Source organism: Ursus arctos, unplaced genomic scaffold (genome assembly GCF_023065955.2).
Source record: "Ursus arctos isolate Adak ecotype North America unplaced genomic scaffold, UrsArc2.0 scaffold_2, whole genome shotgun sequence".
Lineage (NCBI taxonomy): Eukaryota > Metazoa > Chordata > Mammalia > Carnivora > Ursidae > Ursus > Ursus arctos.
The window spans coordinates 83,005,208-83,029,000 of record NW_026622874.1 but is presented as its reverse complement, the minus strand read 5'-3'; the positions used below and the strand labels follow the sequence as shown (position 1 = coordinate 83,029,000).

Here is a 23,793-nt window from a genome sequence, read left to right as displayed (position 1 = left end):
TAGAGGGCATTCCAGTCATAGGGCAAATATGTGTGCAAGTCTGGAGGCCTTATAGTTTCTTTCATGAGCCCATTGTTGCCACGGCTGGCTAATACCAAGGGCCTCTCAGCCTAACTTGTGTTATGTGAAGACTTCCCCACCAGAGGGGAAGATGAGGAGGAAAGAATGGATGAAGGACTCAGAGAACCCTGTTTGAACATGGCTGCATACTATACCCTGGTATGGAACACCATTTTTCATGGGTCATATCTGGTTTTACAGTATTCATCCATTTGTACCAATTTCATCCCTTATGTTTTAGTTTATTCTTCATCAACTTAGTAGTTGTCGCTAAAGGCAGATTCAAAAGATGAAACGTTTCTCAGGACAAGTGTTCTTATTCTGTTCTTTCCAATACAGTCCAGAAACCAAATTTCACTTTTAGATGCCATCTATGAACTCAGCTCTTCACATTTCATCTTTCTCTTAAAATTTAAGTACTATTGTCCTCCCAGGTTCTGCTTCTTACCCAGAATCATTGGAAATAAATTCTATGTTTCTTCTGGCATAGAATCAAGGCAAGTGGGTGCTAATTTGGTTTGGTAAGTTTTGGCAAGCTACCTTTTCCCTGAAAGAGTAACCCAGCTCCTGATCAAATCAATACCGCCATGTCCATTCCCTGTAGGAGGAGATAATTAATAGCCATTGCTTTGTTGCCTTCTTCCTGGGATTGGGTAAAAATGTGTCTTGAACTGGTTTCTGTCTTTTCCCTAGAGCCCAGGATTCTGCTGCTTCTGTACTAGGGTGCTATGGAAAGAAAGAACTTCGTGTCTGGTATTACCATGCCAGTTGGATAGACTTCATTCTTTTTCTTTTCAGGGCCATGCTTCCAACTCCTTTTTGTTCCCCCCTTTTTCTTTATAAGGGGAAAAAAGTTTTCTGTAGATCTAGGCCTTAAGATTTTATTTGAAGGGTAAAGAGAAGTTTTATGAATTTGAAAGCTTTACAGATTTGTTTGACTTTTACTTTATTGTTTAGTAACTGGATATTAAGGATCATCCTAACTGAAGGGAAAATTAGAGTGATGGTCAAATTTATTTATAGTAGGATGTATATGATTTAAACCAATAGATTAATCTTTTTCCAAACACCACACCCACATACTATAAAATGGACATTAGTATGTAAGGTTTATTTTTAGAAGGCTCATATTCCATTTTTCATAGAAGTGACGAATAATTTCTCAGATTGTAGCAAAACTCCTACTTATAGATGACATATTCCAGTGATAACTTTTTTTTAAACTGCAAAAATACAGAAGGATTGATTTTAGGACATAAATAAAAATAAACTAAGGTTTAATTATGTAAAAAGTTATAAAAGGCAAACCAAAGCAATGTCAGATGAGGCCCAAAGCAAAAATCAAATCACTTGTTGGGACTCTAGTGAAAGAGCTTGGGGGAAGATTTGGGATGCTAGGAGTGTCCTTGATGGCCAACTCAACGGCTTTGCTTTATAAACCAGAAATCACAGGTTCCGTGAGTTACCTAAGATAACCAGTGGTTTGTGGCAGAGCCAGAGATTGGGCCCAGATTTCTTTTTTTAAATTTATTTATATTTATTTTTATTTTTTTATGGGCCCAGTTTTCTGATTCCCACTATTTTTTCCTTCTTGACTCCCACTATTTTTCTTTCTTCTGTAACATGTATTAAAGAATGGTTATTAGATTATTCTGTGTTTTGTCTTGTCTTGGTAAGAAGTAAAATAAATAGTCCCTTGGGTCTCCACAGTGGGAAAAAGTCACCATTGTGAAGGAGGAAAAAGGGGCAGAAAAAAGAGCCTTTGTGTTTGTATGTGTTCAGGGAGGTTTCCTGTAAAGCGTCCTTTAGTTGTGATGAGGTGATTTAGGGTGGGGTTGACCTGGAGCAGTTTTTGCCCTAGTTACAGAGGTTGTGGAAGTCCTGTTGCCTGTTGAGTCGTGCCCAACAAAAATCTTGTTGAGCAGCCTCTGCACAGCACTTTGTACACAGTGATTGGGGGGATAAGTGCTTAGATGAGTTGAAGCGATAGTGGCAGGAATCATAAATCAGATTTAATGCAGTCTTGATAAAGAATTGTGTATTGTCTCCACTCTGACATTTGATGGACGCTGCGTGAGCTATCCGCTGTGACACATAATGGAGAGCTTGATTTCGGCTAACTTATTTCTTAGGAACATGTGTATGCGGAGAACTCTCCACCCCCACTGGGAGTAAATACAAGAGAGGGTTCCTAAACCAGACGCTTGCCAGGCTTCAGGCGGTTTGTGTGCCGCAGCCATATGCCGTGAGATTTGTCATTAGCTTTGCCACACCTGAGACTTCCTCTTGGCAGCTGTCATGTGCTTCTTCCCCAAAAGGAACAACCCAAAACAACTAACAAAAACAAAGGTTCCCTGCCTTCCTGTCTATAACTTCTGAATCCATAACTATCTTTATCTCCTTCTCTTCCGTCTCTCCCACCTCCTGTTGAAGGCACTTCTCTACCTCTTTTCTGAATCCCCCCCTTTGCCCCTCACTGAAGAGTGCTCTTTCTGCAGGTGTCTCCCTTCCGTTGGCTCCTTCCCCTCAGTATGTGAGTCCCTCTTCCCTGTAAGTCTCCCACCAGGCAGAGCATCTTTCCTCCTTTCTTCCTTCTATAAACGAGCCTCTTGCATATGAAGGGTGGTCTTCTTGCGGTCATTCAATTTCCTTACCTTTTCTTCTCTCTCACCGTCTCTGGTCAATATTCCGCTTCACTGAAGCTGCGCTGTTGGCTTCTAAACTTGCTGTTCCACAGGACTGTCTCCGTGCCCGTCTTACTTGACTTTCCCGCAGTTGTTTGTGTCGCTGCTTCCTTCTCTCTGACTCTTCTGGCTGCTCTGATCTGCTTTCGCTTCTTTATTGTGACTTGTCCCTTCTGTGCCATCCTTCCTCAAGAATCTAGTTACCTCCTTTTCGCATTAGATGTTCCCTGGGTTTTTTCCTCTATGCCCATAGGGTAAGAGAGTGCTGCTCTGATTTCTTTCCTGAGCGTGAGACTTCACGTCGCTGGGGATCCTGTAGGTGCCTCAGATTGAGCATGTTAAAAGCTCTCCTGTCCCTCAGTCTCCTCCTCTGTTCCTGATTTCGTTATCCATCGAAACCAGATACTAAAAATCTTGGTGTCATCCCTCATTTCTTCTTTGTACCCCTTTTAATATAGTATCACCAGTCACATGTTTCTTTTCCATCCTGAGTCAGCCACACCATCAGTGGTGCTGATAGTGCTGATGGCTTCTGTTGGTCTTTTTTTCTTTACTGGGAAATCTTCTCTTTCTTCTGTGGCTCACATTTTCCCACTGTCCACACCAAATGGCTGTAGCTTTGATTTTCTTAAATGCATAAGGCCACAAGCCAAACTATTTCAAGATGAAGTAAGGTGTGAGGTATAAAATGTACAGGGAGATTGAGGAACGTGAAGCCCAAGAAAGAAAATACTGGATTTGATGATACAGGAGGTGTCTGACCCTGGAGGAAGTTTTGTAGTATAATGAAGACTCTCCACACCCATTTCTCCTTTCATGTACCTTTCTCTGAGATAGCATTCAAGTGGTATCCTTCTAGTCACTGAAACTTTGTTATCAGGGTCCTTCTTTTCCTTTGCTCACTTTATCCAATTAGTAAATTTTGCCGGTTGGCACTTCAGTATTCTCTCTCATTTGTGTCCCTTTGAATTTTTTCCTCCTTGAATTTGAATCTTTGTAAATCATCTTTTTATCATTCACATTTAATTGATCGTCAGGTTATGATGGTTCTTCTTCATAAGCAAGTTGTAAATCTGTCCCTTCTTTTTAAAAATATTTTTAAAAAGAATTATTTATTTTAGAGAGTGTGAGGGAGTGAGTGGGGGGAGGGGCAGAGGGAGAGAATCTTCAAGCAGACTCCCCACTGAGCGTGGAGTCTGATGTGGGGCTCGATCCCACTGCCCATGAGATCATGGCCTGAACCAAAACCAAGAGTTGGAACTTAACCAACTGAGCCACCCAGGCGCCCCTTAATATTTTATTTTTAAGTGATCTCTATACCTAAAGTGTGACTCAGACCCACAATCCCCGAGATCAAGAGTTGCACACTCCACCGACTGAGCCAGCCAGGCACTCCCCTATAATCATCTTAATTGGAAAATGCAGTGGACAGTTTTTAGTTTTGTCCTGTTTTATCGTTCTTAACGCCATTGATCACTCTCTCCTTCATAACCCTCTTCTCTTGTTGACTCCTGAGACTCTGTTCTTCTGCTTTTCTTGCTGTGTCTTCGGTGGCCTTTTCTTGGTCTCCTTTGAGGGCCCCCAAATATATATTTGTCCTCTGGCTTGATCTCATGACCATGCCTGGGCAATCTCAGCTATACTCATGATTTCAGCTACCACTCATCTGTTGACTCCCAAATCTTTGTCCTTAGCACACACTCTTCCACTGAGGCCCAGATCTGTATTCTTCATTTGTTTACCAGGTACTTCCACTTGGAGGTTCCACAAAACTTTAAATGCAGTGGATTTGAAAGGGGAATCATTGTTATCTTCCCCAGACTTCCTTTTTCATTTTGTCTTGATGAAGAGTACCATCTGTTGCCCATCATCCAGATATGACATGTTGGGGACATTAATGCCTCCTTTCTCACTGTCCCCATTCATTAGGTCACAAATCCTATCGAGTCTACTGCCTAAATTCCTAAATCTCTCAGGTCTTCCTTCATGTTTCTGTCCTCACTGCCTTAGCTTGGACCCTCATTATTTTCTTGCCTCATCAATGCCTTTGTCTCCTCACTGCCCTCCCTTTGTGCAGTTGTGTCCCCTTCTTCCTCCCTACTTCCAAATTCCATACTCAACTGAAATTTTTGAGTGCTTATTATATCTTACTTACATGTGAAATGTTGTGCATGCATTCTTACTTAACCACCACACTAAATCACCATTCTCCCTTTTATTCTGGAAGAGAGTAGGCCCAGGTCTCACAAATACAAGTGGTGGGAGAGAAATTTGAACCCAGGCCGTATGCTCCAGAGCCATGAACTGAGAACCTTTCACTGCCACCCCTCTTCCCACATTCTAGTCTTTGGAAGCAAGTCACTATTGAAGGTAGAGGGTTAAGGTCCAACTCCTGAGAGGGAATTATTGACATTAATTATTTGGAATTCTATAAGGAAGATTTATTTCTTCCCCTTATTTATTCAATCATTTATGTTTTGTAGTTGTGTTTATTTTATACTTGGGCTTATAATTCAATATTATGTTACTTATTTAGCTCTCATTTTTAAGATGTTCAGGTTATTACCAGCTTTTTGCTATTAGAAAGCCTGATGCATGAGTATTTTCTTAGAAGTCTTGGCATGCTGTTTTGATGGTTTCTTTAGATATATTCCTCAAAGTAGGATTGTTAGGTAGATGCATTTAAGTCTTCTGTACATGTTTCTGGGGGTGGGGTTTTTACATTAAGCATCTGTTTTTATATTGCTGTCTATCTAGGAAGTGCTCTAACACCCTTGAGATTTTGCATCCCTCTTTGGGATTATAAATAGTCATCTTTAAAGCCAGGAACTCAACTATTCATGCTGATTTATTTACCTGTTTAGAGTATTGTGTCAAAGAACGCACTGCAGTATCGGGGAAATTCCCAGCATGACGCCCAGGAGTTTCTGCTGTGGCTTCTGGACCGAGTTCACGAAGACCTCAATCATGCTGTGAAGCAGAGCGGCCAACCTCCTCTGAAGGTGAGGGTGCGCACCCCGCTGGGGCAGCCAGGGAGCCTGGAGCAGGGTGCTCCGTGGCGGTTGAGTGAATGGAGTGAGTGTAGATTCTTCTCGCAAACCTCCACGGAGGGGTTGTCGCAGTTTGCCTTTAGTTAATATAGTGAAACCAACTAAGCTCTGGGTAAGTATAAAATTCAGGGATACCTAGAGGATTTTCCCTGTGTTTACTGCTTGCTGGCAGCATAAGATAAGAGAGTTGCTGTGTCTAAGGAACTTAGAGTCTAGTGAGAGGGGACATATTTGTATGTATGACTAGCTTTAGACTGCAATCTAGTGATTCCAGTTTGCTAAGCTGTTTATAATTGGCAAAATGATTTATATAATGGAAATAATTAAGACCAAAGAGTTGCTATTCTCTTGCCACTTTTAAAGTTTTTGATAATTCTGCACTGTATCTCAAAATTTCAGTCTGTGATTTTGGTATGGTCTGATTCAAGGTCCTTCTGTGCCCGTACACTCTGTACTGTCATAGGAATGTGCTTGCGGCTGGCACTCCCACCAGATTGAGATGTACTCAAGGTCAGGCACTGTGTCATATTTATCTTTGTGTCCTAATGCCCTTTGCAGGGCTCTCTGCACCTGGTAGCAGGTGTTCAGTGACTAATTGTCAGGTGGACAAACATGAAATGGCCAATTAAGTATGTAGTAGAGTGGCTGGGCACCAAAGCGAGCAACACAGCTGGCTGGGGCTCAAGCGGGTGGGCACTGTGGTTGGGGTTATTTCCTGGAAGAGGCCGGAGGGAGACCTTGAGAGCTGGAGGGAGATGGGAACACCCTGTGGAAGGACTGCTGGACTGCCTTGGTGGGGTAGAGAGACCAGCACAGGCACGGTCTGTGGGAGAGCGTGTGACATGCATCCTCGTGACCCCTGTCCTGGCTGCTGCGTTCCCATGTCTTTAACACATCCTTTTCACTGGAACATCTGGACCTGATGCACAGCTTGTAGAGGAAGTCAAGGACATTTGTGACTGTTTGAGGTTCATCTTCCATCAAGAATTGGTACTTCTAGGGGCGCCTGGGTGGCACAGCGGTTAAGCGTCTGCCTTCGGCTCAGGACGTGATCCCGGCGTTATGAGATCGAGCCCCACATCAGGCTCCTCCGCTATGAGCCTGCTTCTTCCTCTCCCACTCCCCCTGCTTGTGTTCCCTCTCTCGCTGGCTGTCTCTATCTCTGTCGAATAAATAAATAAAATCTTAAAAAAAAAAAGAATTGGTACTTCTAATCTGTGAAATTATACTTTCCCTTTTTTTAGCCACCATCAGAGACTGATATGATGCCCGAGGGACCATCTTTTCCTGTCTGTAGCACTTTTGTACAAGAACTTTTTCAAGCCCAGTACAGGTATGAGCATATCAAATTGTCTCTGATGTGATCTGCTTGACGTAGCTCTAGATGACCTTACTGTGTGTGTCTTTCATTTTTGTTTCTGAAGATCTTCTTTGACATGTCCTCACTGTCAGAAGCAGAGCAACACTTTTGACCCTTTCCTCTGCATTTCTTTGCCAATTCCTCTACCCCACACAAGGTAAGAACAGATTTAATGAAATTAAGACGGTACATTCCTGTGTATTCCTTACCTCTGTAGGCTCCTGTTAGGTCTCCTTACTTATTTAGACAAGTAATGGGATTAGTGTTAAATTGAATACAGGCATTGTTAAAACCTCACAGAAGTCTACTGGTCTGAGTTTGCAGGGCGAGCAGGCGTATGGGGCAAGCAAGTCTTTTTACAGTCCCTGTGGTTGTCGTCTGTTCAGTTGCTCATCCGCTGATACTTTGGGGTAGGAGGAGGGTTGTTGAGTACCTTCTAGATTTTCCAGAGACTTTATATTGCACTTTTAATTAGTTGCTTTATTTGAACTGTTCTTCAAAATTTCTGAGAGTTAATGCTGTTGTGAAGAACATACAAAGCACAGAGTCAACTGCTGATGTATTATATTTTGTTTGCCTTTTCCAAAGATGCCTTGATTATTGTTTTCTGGTTGCACTTAGGTCCAGATGAGATTTTTTTTTCCCCCTTTGGCTTCCAAATAAAGGTGTGGGTTAGCTTCAGTTTTGTGTTAATTTCCGATCAGGTTTGTTTTGCTTCTGTATTTTGGTTGAAATTAGTGCCTAATGAGAAGATCTGACTTTGATCTACACAGGCCTCTCTATGTCACCGTAGTGTATCAGGGGAAATGTTCTCACTGCATGAGGATTGGTGTGGCAGTGCCTCTGTCTGGGACTGTCGCCAGGCTTCGCGAAGCAGTGTCTATGGAAACAAAGATCCCTACTGATCAGGTAATAAGCCTGCTCAGGCCAATTATACACATGAGCCAAAAAGTGTTGCTTTCTGTTCTCCTGGAATTTTTTAACAGTCGTCTGCCAAGTATGGTTAAATAGGAATGTAAAACCAGTTGTGCCTATGTTGAGGAAAGAAAATCAAGACCCAAAGGGAGAAAATGTACTTCAAAACTTTTCATGCTTCATTTAACTGTACATATATTTTTAAAAAGGAAAACTGTGACTTGACACCAAGACCTTCTTTCAGCTTTGTTTATAAAGTATAATTATTCAGCCTCTCTTAAACTATCCTGTGGATGCTTATGTGGGCAATAGGAAGGGCATCCCTGTGGTATTTGAACGTCAGAGAAGCTTAGAAAACTCCACTAGTGGCTCTTGAAAACCCCTTTCCATTATGGTGATAAGAATGGATATCTTCTTGCTGTTATAGTACATACAGATGCTTAGTGTGGTTCACTTCCTGCTTAAAGCTGGGTCAGAGACTTCATTTAGATGAGAGAAGGGAACGTTGTGCCCCTTCTGCCTTCTCTTTTCGGGTAATTTTTTTTTTTTTTTTTTAAAGATTTTATTTATTTATTTGACAGAGATAGAGACAGCCAGCGAGAGAGGGAACACAAGCAGGGGGAGTGGGACAGGAAGAAGCAGGCTCATAGCGGAGGAGCCCGATGTGGGGCTCGATCCCATGATGCCGGGATCACGCCCTGAGCCGAAGGCAGGCGCTTAACCGCTGTGCCACCCAGGCGCCCCTCTTTTCGGGTAATTTTTTGATAAGTAGTTATATTTAAATTGACCCAAAATACTTTTGGTCTGTTTGTGACTTAACATTTTTGCATACAGTTTTTACTCAATTCACTATTATGATTTATTTAGAAAAACATTTATTTTAGATTTACTAAGAAAGATGATTCTGTGGTAGAATAACTTTTCCCTAGATAGCTTCTGGAAGCTGCTGTGTAATCACGTGATTAATAGAGGTATTTTGTACTTTGGCCTCATGTGGCTTCGTTTGGTACCACAGTAAAACAAATACAACCAGCAGTGTTGCCTTAATACAGCGAATATCTCATATTTTCATAGGCCAAGTACTGGCGTGATGATAAAATAGTCATATTCTTCCTTCCTCTCAAGTGCTTTTTGATTCTTTTTTTCCCTTCAGGATGAGGGGAAAGACCTAAAGAGGGAGGCAGGCTGAGGTGTGTGTCCAGGGCAGATCTGGTTGTATCTTTAAAGCTCCCAGTGCTCTCTGGTTCTTTTTGCATGTGGTTTAAATGGCTGATAGAATTACAAGTTTGTTTTTGACCTTAGCTTGCTAGAGAAAGTAAATTATCTTGCATGTTCACCTGCAGAAAAACAACATGGTCATTAAACTCATCAGAAGAAAAATGTGCTAGGGATATTTTTCTAGGACTATTTGTGGAATGTGCCACTGGCCTCTTTCACCTCACAGACTTGTAGTATGTTTGTGTTGGCAGAGGGGATTTTAGGGGTCCCTTCCAACCCCCTCATTTGAAGAAGGCCCAGAGAAACCATGTGACTTGTTCAAGAGCGTAGGGCTGGTTGGTGGCAGGCTGGGATGGAACCTCTTCATGCCCAATCCAGTGCTTTTTCTCTAGACAGTGCTGCTGAGCATGTAATGAGCATCTAAATGTTTCCATTGTTTTTCCCCCCATCTTTTGTGGGTTTTTTTTGTTTTATTGTGAAATACACAACCATTTCAGAAACAGGACTTAGAAAGTGGAAGTATCTTGTCCTAAGTATCTTGGAACTAAGAGTTACTAACTCTGATACTGTGTTGTATATTCGCTCCTGTTTTTTCCTGTGCATATACTACATTCGTTATTTTATAAAAATGGAACCATTTACACACATTATTCTTTATGTTACTTCTTATTTAACTAAGAGATCTTTCCATGTTAGTGTAAATATTTGTGGCTCATTCTTTGTAATTACAGTAGGACTATAATATATTTAGTTCCTATTGTTGGACATTTGAGTTGATTTCCTTTTTTTTCCCATTACAAAATCCGTGGTTGTATGACGTTTTTTAACCTGAAATGAAGAAAAGGTACTGATGTAGGAGAAAGTCTCAGAATCAGATGTGGACTCTGTGCCTGCTGCGAGACTGAATAGTCACATACTCGTTGGCAAGTCTCCCAACTCTCTTCAGTTTCTTCCCCTTGTGAGACAAGGGCCTTACACTTTATCATTTCCTGGGGGCTCTTCTTCATGAAAACTTAGAGGAACTCTGGATTCAGTGCCGTAGGGTTCTGAAATGAGAGTATGTTATACATTTACAGAGGATATCGTGCTTCTATGATTCTTTTACTGAAAGCAGATAGTATGGGCTCTGTGACATACTTCAGAGCCCTCTCAAAGTCCCTGTAAGCCCAGATGGGCTGGAGAAGCTCATGGTAGAATCGGGAGATCAATTCGTATTGGCTTTCCAGTTATCCAACTGTTTACATTTTTCCCATTTTTAGATTGTGTTAACGGAAATGTACTATGATGGATTCCATCGTTCCTTTTGTGACACAGACGACCTGGAAACAGTCCATGAAAGCGACTGCATTTTTGCCTTTGAGACTCCAGAAATATTTAGGCCTGAAGGAATTCTCAGTCAAAGAGGTAAATGATTAGCATCTGTTTCCATAAGAGTTTGCAGGTTTCACAACTGTCTACCCTTTGAGATGTCTATTATATGATGGCATAATTTTTTAAAATTATGGTAAAATACACATAACACTTATTTTTATGATGGTATAAATTTTATGGTAACATTTCTCTGGAAGAAGGCAGTCCTGTTTCAGGCAAAGATATTTCCTTATTTTCTAATCTTTCCTGCTCGCAGTTGAAGCAGCTCCTGAGGCTCAGAACTGAATCTTCCCTCCTTTTCAGTGCCAGTTAAGTGGCTTCTTAAGCATCTTATGACAGCATTTGGAAAATGCATGATGCCATAGTTGCTTTTTTTTTTTTTTTTTTGCATTTTACATTTTGTTACCTCCTCCGATGCTTAATTTCTAAATTCTAACTCTTCGCTATAAAATGTTTTCTTGATACCTTGCTTTTAAAAAATTTGCATCAATACGCAGCAAAAGGAAGTATAGCTGTGGACAGTGCTGTTCCTTTTCCTGTGGTTTGGGCTGTGATTTGGAACTTAGCCTGTCTCTCTCCTGTGCTTGGAGGATTTGGGGGCTATTTCTGATTTTGAAAGTCACTAGGCAACTCAAACTTTGTTCCTGGCCTTAGTGTTCTTCATGGTTCTGGGGCTTCTGTTCTTTTTCTTTACTCCAGTGATTATTAAAGAATGAGAGGCCCCTGGGAACTGGTTAGAAATGTAGACTGCTGGGCCGCACTCCAGACCTACTGAAGGAGAAGCCCTGGGGGTGGGGCCCAGCATGCTGTTTTTCACAGGTGATTCCAGTGCACACCAAAGTTCGAGAACTGCTGACCGGAGAGCCTAGTCTCAGCAGTGTCTTCCTACTGCCATGATTTTTAGAACTGAACCTCCCTGCTCATCCTCTTTTCTTCTGCTTCCATACCCTGACTTTTAACTGTCCATTAGAATCTCTGCTTAGAAGTCCTGTGTCGTCTTAACACTCAGCATTTCTTAGACCTGATCCTCCTGCATTTCTTCTCTGGAATCATGGTACCACCATCCTTCTTTTCACCCAAGGTGGATCCAAGCACTTCTCCCTCGAAATTCACACAGAAATGATTAAACGCTGTGTAGTTTTCTTCCTCATCCTCTCGCTGCTGGTACAGCTCACACCAGTCTCAACTGGGCTTTTCTAGTAACTTCTCTACTAACTGTCTTTACCCCTAGACTTTCTTCTGTTAATTATTTTTCCATGGTGACACCAGACTTATTTGGATATACATTTCTTTTTTTTTTTTTTTTTTTTTTAAAGATTTTATTTATTTATTTAACACAGATAGAGACAGCCAGCGAGAGAGGGAACACAAGCAGGGGGAGTGGGAGAGGAAGAAGCGGGCTCATAGCGGAGGAGCCTGATGCAGGGCTCGATCCCATAACGCTGGGATCAGGCCCTGAGCCGAAGGCAGACGCTTAACCGCTGTGCCACCCAGGCGCCCCTGGATATACATTTCTGATCATATTATGTGCTTATTGATTTGCCAGTGTTTCCTCTTTGAGATGAAATCTGAACACCTTGGAAGAATGCATGGCCCGTCATGGTTGGTCCTTGCCTTTCTTTCCAGCCTCTTTACTCTATTCCTTCTCCTTCCCCATGTACCCTATCTAGGTTCCTCTGTATTTCTCAAATATGTCATGTACTTGTATACTTTCCAACTGTTTGCCCTCTTGAGAATTCATTTCTCCAGCTTCTTTCTCAGCTCCTACTTTGTCTCCCCTACACACGCCTCCCTGCAATCTCCCCATCTCACCCAGTCCTAAGCAACCACTATTCTACTCTATCTCTGTAGATTTCCCTAGTTTAGACGTTCATGTGAACAGAATCATATAATATATGGCCTTTTATGACTTGCTTCTTTCACTTAGCATGTTTCAAGGTTTATCCATGTTGTAGCATGTATCAGTCCTTCAGTCCTTTTTATGGTTGAATAGTATTCCATCGTATGTTTATACCACATTTTGTTCACCCATTTATCTGTTTGTTTTTTTTTTTTTAAGATTTTATTTATTTATTTGACAGGGATAGAGACAGCCAGTGAGAGAGGGAACACAAGCAGGGGGAGTGGGAGAGGAAGAAGCAGGCTCATAGCGGAGGAGCCTGATGTGGGGCTCGATCCCACAACGCCGGGATCACTCCCTGAGCCGAAGGCAGACGCTTAACCGCTGTGCCACCCAGGCGCCCCCACCCATTTATCTGTTGATGGACATTTGGGTTATTTCCACATTATGAAATAGTGCTGTTATGACCATTCATGTACAAGTATTTGTTTGGATACCTGTTTTCAGTTTTTTGGGGATACACACACCCACACACAAACTTCCCCTAGGAGTAGAAACACTGGGTCATGGTAATTCTGTGTTTAACCTTCTGAGGAATTGTCAGACTGTTTTTTGCAACAGGTGAATCATTTTTCATCCCACCAATATATGAGGGTCATAATTTCTCCACATTCTTGCCAACATTTATTATTTTCCATCTTTTTGATTATAGCCATCCTAATGGGTGTGAAGTGGTGTGTCATTGTGTTTGTATCTGCATGAGAAATGATGTTGATCATCTTTTCATGTGCTTGTTGGACATTTGTTTACCTTCTTTAGAAAAACGTGTATTCAAATTTTTTCCTCATTTTTAAATTGGGTTGTTTGGGGTTTTTTTTTGTTACTGTATTGTATGAGTTCTTTATACGTGCTGGATTCTAGACCCTTACCAGATATATGACTTCCAAATATTTTCTCCCGTTCTATAGGTTGCCTTTTCACTTTCTTGATAGTGTCTTTTGATGCACAAAAGTTCTTAGTTTTGATGAAGTCTAATTTTTTTCTTCTTTTGTTGCTTGTGCGTTTTGTTGCTTATTTAAGATTTCATCCTTAAATCCAGGACCATGAAGTTTACCCCTGTGTTTACTTCTAGGAGTTTTGTAGTTTTAGCTCTTACATTTAGACCTTTGTGCCATTTTGAGTTAATTTTTGTATATGGTTTGAGGTGGGCGTTCACCTGCATTCTTTTGTTGTATGTAAACAGTCGGTAATCCTAGCATCATTGGTTGGAGATGGCATTCTTTCCACTTTGAATGATCTTGGTGCCCCTGTTGAATGTCCTTATTTTAGTTCCTCTTTTCCTTCATCACCTTACTTCCAGAGGTGCCTCTGGTTTCTGAACCTTTTGGTAATTCTGTACACTGGGGTGGTCAACTTTCTTTACTGCCAGCCTAGGATTCAGTTACCTCTGGTATTCCCATATTTACCTTATTATTTTCTAGGTAGTCTGTTATTTCAGTTTCAATTTTTCTTTGACCTAGCAGCTTCTTTTTGTTTTCTAGTTGCGTTTTCATATGTGTGCTTTGTTCAAATTGTGTTCTACTTTTAATTACATAACAGTAAAGGAGTACTCAGTTATCACCACCTCCAGAAAGCTTTTCCTCACCACCCCCACCCCCTCCATTAGGCTGGCTGACTTCCTCCTCCTCCCTGCCCCAGTCACATCTTTTGCTAATCTCTGACACCAGCATGTTGTGTGCAAATGATCTTTTTTCTCCTCTGTCCTTCCACCACACTGTGAAATTCTCTGCAGTTGGGGCTGTGTTTTATCTTTCTGTACCCAGAAGTTCAGTATAGTTCCTAGTGCACAACAAGAGCCCAATTAATGTTTGTTCAACTGAAAATTTGCCCAAATCCCCTTTCACACCCTTATTGTTAAGGGTTAACACTAAGTTTCTGTTTTTAAGAGAATTTGGTGAGGTCCGAGGTTATCATCTACTAACCAGAGAGTGCCTCTGTTGGAAGATTGTACCACTTATTGAGTATGTGTTAGCCTCTGTTAAAGCCTTGTAAATAACTTATTTGAGACATATGAAGCTGCTACGTTCCCCGCTTTGTAAATGAGAGGGCGAAGACTTGGGCAGGTTGACTAACCGTTCCAGTCACGCAGCTGATAGTAAGTGGGTGTGCTTTTTGAACACAGCTTGATTTCTGTGCAGTTGAGTGGTACCCCTTCATCTTATTAGGGACCCTCATCACTTTAAAACAGGTCTTCCCAGCCTTCTACAAGGAGCTGGGAAATGAGGTCGTTCATTGTCTCAAATTCAGACTTCTTTTATTTTTATTTTCTCATACCAGCATTTAAAACGGCTGTGGAGTGAAATCTGTTCTTTCTTCTGTGATTTCTTTTTGGTGTTTAAGCTTTAAAAGTATTCTTCTCTTTAATAGCTTGATGAAGATTCCATTTTTTCTTCTAGTTTCTGTATACTTTTTTTTAAAACTCTTAATTCACCTGGAATTTATTTTGATTAACCATATACCGGTCATTTTAAATTGCTGTAATGCTGATGTCCCTTAATAGGTTTGGCAAGTCTCATATTGCTGGATATTTAGGTTATTGCTAAAATGGTGCTATGAATACTTTTGTATAAGCCACTTCTTATTTTATTCTCCTTTCGGTGGTGGTCTTATTTGTGTGTGTGTGTGTGGTGGTGGTGGTGGAGGACTTTCTTCTTTTTTCTTTCTTTTTTTTTTTTTTTCTAAGATTTTTTTTAAAATTTATTTTGAGAGAGAGAGACAGACAGACAGACAGAAGAGCGAGCACGGGGGATAGGGAGAGGCAGAGGGAGAGGGAGAAGCAGACTCCCTTCTGATCAGGGAGCCTGACGTGGGGCTTGATCCCAGGACCCTGCGATCATGACCTGAGCTGAAGGCAGACGCTTAACTGACTGAGCCATCTAGGTAACATGGAGGGCTTTCTTCTATTTGCAAGTTGGGGTATAATTTCCTTAGGCTGTACTTCCAGAGGATTAAAGAATTGAACAATTATTTTAATTTTATTTTTTATTGAGGTATAATTGACATATAACATGTTAGTTTCAGAGGTACAACATAATGATTCAGTATTTGTATATACTGCAAAATAATCATCATAGGAAGTCTGGTTAACATCCATCTCCATGTAGTTACAAAAAATTTTTTTATGATGAGAACTTTAAAGATCTACTCTCAGCAATTTTCATATATACAATATAGTATTATTATAATTATAGCCACCATGCTGTACGTTACATCCTATTACTTATTTATTTTATAGCTGGAAGTTTGTACCTTTTGATTTCCTTTCACTGATTTTGCCTGACAGCCCCCCCCCCCCCCCGCAACCACTAATCTGTTCTCTGTATATGTGAGCTTGATTTTGTTGTTGTCTTAAATTCCACATATAATGAGATCATATGGTATTTATCTTCCCCTGACTTCTTTCACTTAGCATGATGTCCTCAAGGTTCATCCATGTTGTTGCAAATGGCAAGATTTCCTTCTTTTTTATGGCTGAGTAGTATTCCGTCGTAATGAACTATTGTTTAGTCAAGCACTTAATTGAGTTTCTACTGAGTACAGGGCATTGTACTAGGTGCTCAATTGCTAAGTAGCTCTGATTGACAGCTCTGTTTTCACCTGATTTTCAGCAACCTGTATCATGCCCATCAATCATGTATTTTTGTTCACTTAAATGTAGGTCCATCTAGTGTGGTTGATTGTATTAAAGTTGACATGTCTTATAATGGCTGTGAATCTAGTAAGTGTGGTTTATCTTTTGTTTCTTATAACTCTGGCTCTTTAATTAGGGAGAAGAAACTGCAGTTAGAATATTGAAGATCATTCCACATTTATTAGTCTTAATTTTTTTTTTTTTTCAATTTATTTGGTTGCTGGTTGCATCATCTTACCTTAAATTTGTCTTGGTGGATCATCTCTGCAAACTTGCTGTTTTAAACTGTATCCAATATTCACTCAAGTGAAGAGGTTGGGTTTTTTTTTTTTTTTTTTTAAAGATTTATTTATTTATTTATTTATTAGAGCATGCGTGAGTCAGGGGAGGAGCAGAGGGAGAGGGAGAGAGAGAGAGAATCCTCAAGCAGACTCCCCACCAAGTATGGAGCCCGATGTGGGGCTTGGTCCAAGGACCCCGAGATCATGACCTGAGCTGAAATCAAGAGTCAGATGCTCAACTGACTGAACCACCCAGGTGACCTCAAGTGAAGGGTTTTAAATTTCAGTTTTCAAGTTACATAAAACTAGTTTAAAGGAAATGATGGATGCTTAAGTTATTTAATGGTGGGGTGCCTGGGTGGCTCAGTCGATTAAGCCTCTGGCTCTTCGTTTCAGTTCAGGTCTTGATCTCAGGGTCATGAGTTCAGGCCCCACTTAGGCTCCATGCTGGCTACGGAGCCTACTTAAAAAAAGAAAAAAAAAGGGGCGTCTGGGTGGCACAGCGGTTAAGCGTCTGCCTTCGGCTCAGGGTGTGATCCCGGCGATCCGGGATCGAGCCCCACATCAGGCTCTTCCGCTATGAGCCTGCTTCTTCCTCTCCCACTCCCCCTGCTTGTGTTCCCTCTCTCGCTGGCTGTCTCTATCTCTGTTGATAAATAAATAAAATCTTTAAAAAAAAAAAAAAAAGAAAAAAAAAGAAAAAAATTATTTTAATGGCTAGGTAAGTTATCTCAAAGTAGATCATTTGGGGTTATTTTTTTAAATTATCGTTCAAATTACATAATGCAACTTCTTAATTTCTCTGTTGGGTGAATTTCTTTGTAATAAGTGAATGAAAAGAATTTTGAATTGATAGAATAAGTTGTTTTTAATTTTTTTCCCCAGGAATCCACTTAAACAACAATCTAAACCACTTGAAATTTGGCTTGGATCATCGACTGTCTTCTCCTATACAAGCAGCAGTAAAGCAAGGGAAAACAGACTTGCCCCCGACAAGAGCAGAAAATGACAAGATTGTTCTATTAGTGTGTAACCGAGCGTGTACTGGGCAGCAAGGGAAAAGGTAAAATCCGGCTTACTAAAGTGCTGAAACTTTAAAAGTCCAATATTTTCAAACATTTTGAAAAGTGGGGATGAAAAACCTTTACTTTTATTAATTTTGTATTCTGATATGTGTGTATGTGTATAAGTTGACCTGATTTGAGGGGTTGGGAGGGGGAGAATATAAAATTAGGATGATAGAATCTGAATTAGAAAGGCTCTTCAGGCTCGTCTAGTTTGTTAAAGCCTCGGTTCATGTGTTTATTTTTAGCTCAGGTTCCTCATGGGGCCTATAAGGCCTATATCCAGTTATTTAACAGCTTTTTTTTTTTTTTTTTTAATTCTTAACATATCTACTTGGATGGTACATGCACCTCAGTCTTATGTTCCAAACTGAACTGATTCTCTTTCTCTGTGAATCTGGCCCTCCAGTATTTCCTGTCTCAGCAAATGGCAGCACTATTCATTCAGCTGCTTAAGTCAGAAATTCGGGAGTTGCAAATCTCTCTCAAATCTGTTTCCTCCTAGGAATTTGTGGGAGTTTTAGACTATCTTTTAAAGCAGCTCTCTCACAATAGTAATGTAACCTAAGAAATAATGAAATATGGATATGTATCAGGGACAATGGACTCTGTTTCTACTGTTTTTGAGGGTAGCATTTTATTAGCCTTTTAAAATGTTGCTTTGAAATAACTTCCTTATTTAATGATGGTTAAATAACGTAAGTATGAAATATGTTGATTTGTATATTTATGATATTCGTTAACAAATACGTTAGTATTTACAGTGTGTTGGGCACTGTTGCAACACTGGGGATAGAGCAGTGAACAAGACAGACTGTGTTCTCGTGGAGCTTACATCCCAGTAAGGACAGACCTACTGTAAACAAGTAAACACATGTCCCTTCACACAGTCCTCACCACTTTGAAGCTATTAAAGTGGGCTGGGGTAATGGAGTGCACTGGTGGGGGGCGGCCAGACCGCGCTAGAGAGGGGGACAGGGAGGTCCACCTGAGGAAGCAGCATGGAACTGAAGAGACAATGTGAGTGATGTGAGCTTCTGGGGAGAAGGCTCCGTGGGGAGGGAACATGAGTACAAACACCCTGGGACTGAGGGGAACTTGGCATGTTTAAGGGACAGAAAGAAAGGCAGCTCAGCGCGATAAAGAACTTGCGGAGTCCCTTTTGTGATGCTGTTCTCTTACAAGTGAAGGCATGACCATGTGAAAATAGGAGTGGCTGATTTACATGTGCGTGTAATTTCGTTCACATCACTGTGCTGTTTGTGGAATACTGCTGTGTATAGACTGTTGGAATGGCTTTCTTGATCTGAGTGCCTCTGCTTCAGCCTGAGTTAGGGTTTATCCCTTGGCTCCTTCGTTCATTCATTAAGCATGTATGGATTTCTGGGCGTTGGCTGTTTGGGTTACTGTGATAAATCACAGTTCCTGCTGTCAGATAACTCAGTCTACTGATGGAGACAGGAAGATAGACGGTATTTGTAGCGCGGTGGAGTTAGTGCTGTGGCCCAGATAGCACAGGGAACAGATCAACTGGGTGCTTCCTGGAGAAGAATCCCTCTGTTGGGTCTTGATGTGAGTGAGTAGGAGGTGGCCTATAGGAAGAATGGGAGGGGTGTTCTGAGCAGAGGGAGGTGGCCGCACAGAGAGTGAGTAGGACTCGTGTAGGGCACAAAGTAGGTCTGAGTGACCGGGCTTGGGTGAGAGTGCAACTGGGCCAGGGGTCCTTCACCCTGGTTGCATATCAGAACCACCTGGGGGTTCTTCAGCAAATCTCCGTGCTCGGGTCACATGCACGTGCAGAGTGATGACAGCAGAATCTCGGGGGCTGCACTTGGGCATCACTGTGGTTTAAAGCTCCCTCGCTGATCTTAGTGTACAGCCAAAGCTAAGAATCGGGGTCCTGCCTCTGATTCTCTTAACTCCTGGGAGCTCAGCACGGGCTGGGGCCACATGGCTTCTACTGTAGGCTGGGAGCTAACTTTCAGTGTCACTTGCTTGCCCGTGCCTTCCTTGTCAGACAATCAGGCTACAGCCACCTGACTGCTAGACCTTCCAGCCCTGTCTGTTCCTCCAGCACACAGCCCCTTCCTTATATGTAGATCCATGCTGCTTGCCAGATCATGTCCACTCCCGTCCTCTTTCCTCACCACATTCATTGATCCTGTCCTTTTGCTACCTAGTATCCCCTAGAAGCCATTTTGGCACATGAACTGTTAAATTTCCTTTAGAAATCTAAGCTTCTCTGCTGACTTTTTCATCCACTTATGGGAGTAACTATTAAATTTCCTGTTTGTTTTATTTTGAGAACTGTCCTAAACCCAATAATATAGTCGGTCCATTTTAAGAGACCATGAATAAAGAATTACAGTATTAAAGGGGTTGCCATACTTTTAAGGTGATGGCAGTATTTATGTGTGTTAGATTTGGACTGCCTTTTGTGCTGCACTTAGAGAAGACAATAGCTTGGGACCTTCTGCAGAAGGAAATCTTGGAGAAGATGAAGTATTTCTTGAGGCCCACGGTTTGCATCCAGGTGGGTAAGAATTTCGACACTATAGCATAGCATGTGTATGTACCCAAGTGAAGAAACAGTCACTGTGGGAAATTTGAATTTCAGACCTCTGCGCTTAGGGAAGACCAGGCGCTGAACTGGAATGTTGAGGAGCCCTGGTGGAAAGCTGTTTGGTAAAATCAGCTTTGTTCAGATTTTCAAGACTTAAGGATTTACCCCTCATTTTCTGGCCACTGCAAGAATTCCTTGAACTGCTAGGTATTTCTTTATAATATGTATTTATCTAATAAAGATTAGCACAGTCAGCTTTGAGAGACTTTGTAGAACAGCTATCTGTGTATTTTCAAAATTAGGATTACTGTATGAAGGTGTCCCTGGAGGACTTACATTAAGTTAAGGTTCAGCCTAAAGCAGCATGTTACTTGTCCTGCATAACGTATTTGGTATGTAAATTGCATTTAGGTAAATCATCTTTAAAGTGCATAAAAGTGGCTCAACAACCTAACAGAATATCAGAGAGAAGGATTTTGCAAAAGCGTTTGCTGTCCCTCTCATTTGTTTTGGAAATGCCACTGTGACACACATGCCCTTGAAGAGAAATTCAGCCACATTTTCCTTTACTGTTTGATGCAGGTGTGTCCATTCAGTTTGCGTGTTGTCAGTGTTGTGGGGATAACATACCTGCTGCCCCAGGAGGAGAAGCCGCTATGCCACCCAACAGTAGAAAGGTAAAAATTGATCAATCAGTCACCTTCTAGAATTTTATTTTTGCTCCTGTGTAATTTCTAGTGATGTCTTATATAGTTTCTACCTAAGTGTGGTTGGCTTTTTAGGCTCATTTAGAAATTAAGTGTACTTATTTTACTTTTCATTTGTATTTGAGTATGATATACATGATTTTTTGTGAAATCAGGAAAGCTTGGAGTATTCCTGTCAGGAAAGCAAATTAATGTATGTCCCAGGACTACAGATAAATTACACTTCAATATTCAATCAGGATGGAAGTTTTCCAAAGTAGAATTCTTATCATGCTACTTTCCTCCTGGAAATCTTAAATGGAAACCTGTAGCCTAAAAGATAAAAGCCCAACTTCCACTGTGTACGAAGCTCTACACAGCTTGAACCCTGCTTGCTTCCTGCTTGTCAGGCCCCGTTCTTTTCCTCCCCCCATCTTTGACCTTCAACAGTATCAGAGCATGAGGATTGTTGGAAGGTGTGGCACGGGTTCAGGTGTGCCTTTACATGTATGGTGTTCTCTATTGATCATTCTGTTCCTTTGAGCCTTCTTTCTGTCCCTCCTCTCCCTCAGTAGACTTAGTCACTTCACTCTGCTCCCTCTGTGCTTGGTTTGTGGGGGAGAAGGAGAGATGCTGGAGCAGACTTTGTTTCCAGGAGAACTATTATCTGGTCTCTTTTGGGTTGGTGAGAAATGAGACAAAAAGTTGGAAAGGTCATAATATCTAAAAGTGATTGTGGACAGCCATATGACATGAGACTGATTTCTTCCAATCTCTTTATTTCTATACTGGACATTTTAATTTAAGGATTTTTCAGTCCAATTGTAACCTAGTTATTCTAGATACGAGGTCATAATGGTCTCACTAGAAACTTTTTCTGATGAGGAACAATGATGAAGATTTTCAGTAATCACATTATGATATTTAATTTCAAATAGGACATAATCACATAAGTAAAATCAGTTCTTGAGAACATAATATGTGACTTCTATCTCCATGCTGTAGGGCGTTAAAGTCTTGCGGACCAGGTGGCACTGCTCATGTGAAGTTAGTGGTAGAATGGGACAAGGAAACAAAAGATTTGTGAGTATTTTTTTTACTTTATGCTTACAGAATCATTGTTTTAATGATCATTTTAATAGCATCCCTTTGGTCTTTCAGATTAGCTGAAACAAATCTCTCTTTAAGTATCCAAGTGGGTTGCTAATCCTTTATTTAACCAGTTATTTCTTTCCTGTACATTCTGTTGTCTGGATCTCAGAAACCTCAGAATATTTGTTTCCTGCTGATCAGACAAAGCTATTTATTCATTACTGTACAGGGCCAGTTACTTTTTTTTTTTTTAAGAGCATGCTCAAGCAGGGGTGGGGGAAGGCAGGAGAGGGAGAGAGAGAGAATCTTAATCCACGCTGGGCATGGAGCCCGACTCAGTGCTTAGAGTGGGATGCTTAACCAACTGAGCCACCCAGGCACCCCTTTGATTTTTATTATAGGCCCATTAACTCTAGTAAATTATGCCAAATGCATGCCTTTAGATACAAAGGACAAGAATATATGAATTAATAGTTCATGGCCAATCCCATGAAAACCAACTCCCAAGTGATTTCTTGAAAATAACTTTATAGATACAGAACTTTTTAAGAATATTTTGGAACATAGAAAAGTTGGGTGACCAGTTGGATAATCTGTTTGCTTTCATTACACATTGGTTCTTTTTGGTTATAAATTTATAGTCACATTGTGAAGCTGCAATTTTTGGGTCAGTTTTGTAAGACATTCTCTGATAAATACCTGCCCCTTCCCCCATGGCAGCTTGTTTGTAAATACTGAAGATGAATATATTCCTGATGCAGAAAGCGTCCGTCTGCAGAGGGAGCGTCATCATCAGCCTCAGACTTGCACTTTATCCCAGTGTTTCCAGCTCTACACCAAAGAGGAGCGGGTAAGGAAAGGCCTGGCAGCACTTCTTGGGTGGTGAGGGTGGCAGGGAGGGGGGCAGGGCAGGATGACACCAGAGAAGCATACGGTGCCCCAGAAAAGTCCCCAGACATTCTGCACTCATAATAGGCACCTAAGTGCTTTCCCTTTTAGGACTTTAACAATAAGTAGTTTAAATTACTAGAAAACTTTGATTGAAATGTTCTAGAAGTAAACCTTTGTAGTTAATATTTTCCCTTTTTAACAATAATACATTGTTTTGGTTTCGATTTAGAGATTTTATTTATTTATTTATTTATTTATTTATTTATTTATTTTTAAGACTTTATTTGAGAGAGAGAGAGAGATTGCGTGTGAGAGAGCTAGCACAAGTGGAATAGGGGCAGAGGGAGTGGGAGAAGCAGACTCTCCACTGAGCAGGGAGCCCGACTCAGGGCTCAATCCCAGGACCCTGGGATCATGATCTGAGCCAAAAGCAGATACTTAACCGACTGAGCCACCCAGGTGCCCCTTGATTTAGAGATTTTAAATCATTTGCGCCAGTAACCAGAATAGTGATTCTTAACTTTTTGGTACTAAGAACAGAGGTGTCAGAACCTATTTAAATTTCAACTTAAATTAATAAAAATGAAGTAAAATTAAAAATTCAGTTCCTTAGCTGCATTAGTCACATTTGGAGTGCTCAACGCAGGTATACACAGAACGTTCTGTCAGAGAGCATGCTTTGGGCCACTCAACACAGTGCTTTGCAGATAGTGAGGGCTCCGTAAATATTTGAATGGAAGAGTAGACAGATCCATGGATAAATAAGTGTCTATGGATGGGGCCAAGGCCTGTGTGATTTTTAAAACTCTCCAGAGTTATGCACCGTGAGCATCCTTGACTAGAGCACTTGGTGTTCATCTAATCTTGAGTTGATGTTTAGGATCATAATTTTGACTGCTAATTGTTACTGCTCACTCTTGTATGTAGTGAACCCGGCAATTTCAGGGTTAGAGGGGACTTTAAAACCCCTTTTTTCTAATGGTTGATATCTTCACCTAATTACAAATAGATGATTGTCCAGCCATTA

General features: G+C 41.0%; 1 protein-coding gene across 9 annotated transcripts in view; it reads left to right on the top strand.

Annotated features, from left to right (window-relative positions):
* Positions 1–23,793, top strand: part of USP31 (ubiquitin specific peptidase 31) — a 198,584-nt gene that overhangs the window by 21,811 nt on the left and 152,980 nt on the right. For all 9 annotated transcript variants that reach the window (XM_057315734.1, XM_057315732.1, XM_057315736.1 and 6 more), the window contains exons 2-11: positions 5,609–5,746; positions 7,039–7,127; positions 7,219–7,311; positions 7,928–8,063; positions 10,547–10,691; positions 17,356–17,533; positions 19,956–20,067; positions 20,680–20,774; positions 21,789–21,866; positions 22,596–22,725. In XM_057315734.1, coding sequence (XP_057171717.1) covers positions 5,609–5,746; positions 7,039–7,127; positions 7,219–7,311; positions 7,928–8,063; positions 10,547–10,691; positions 17,356–17,533; positions 19,956–20,067; positions 20,680–20,774; positions 21,789–21,866; positions 22,596–22,725 — 1,194 coding nt within the window. The remainder of the gene's footprint in view (positions 1–5,608; positions 5,747–7,038; positions 7,128–7,218; positions 7,312–7,927; positions 8,064–10,546; positions 10,692–17,355; positions 17,534–19,955; positions 20,068–20,679; positions 20,775–21,788; positions 21,867–22,595; positions 22,726–23,793) is intronic.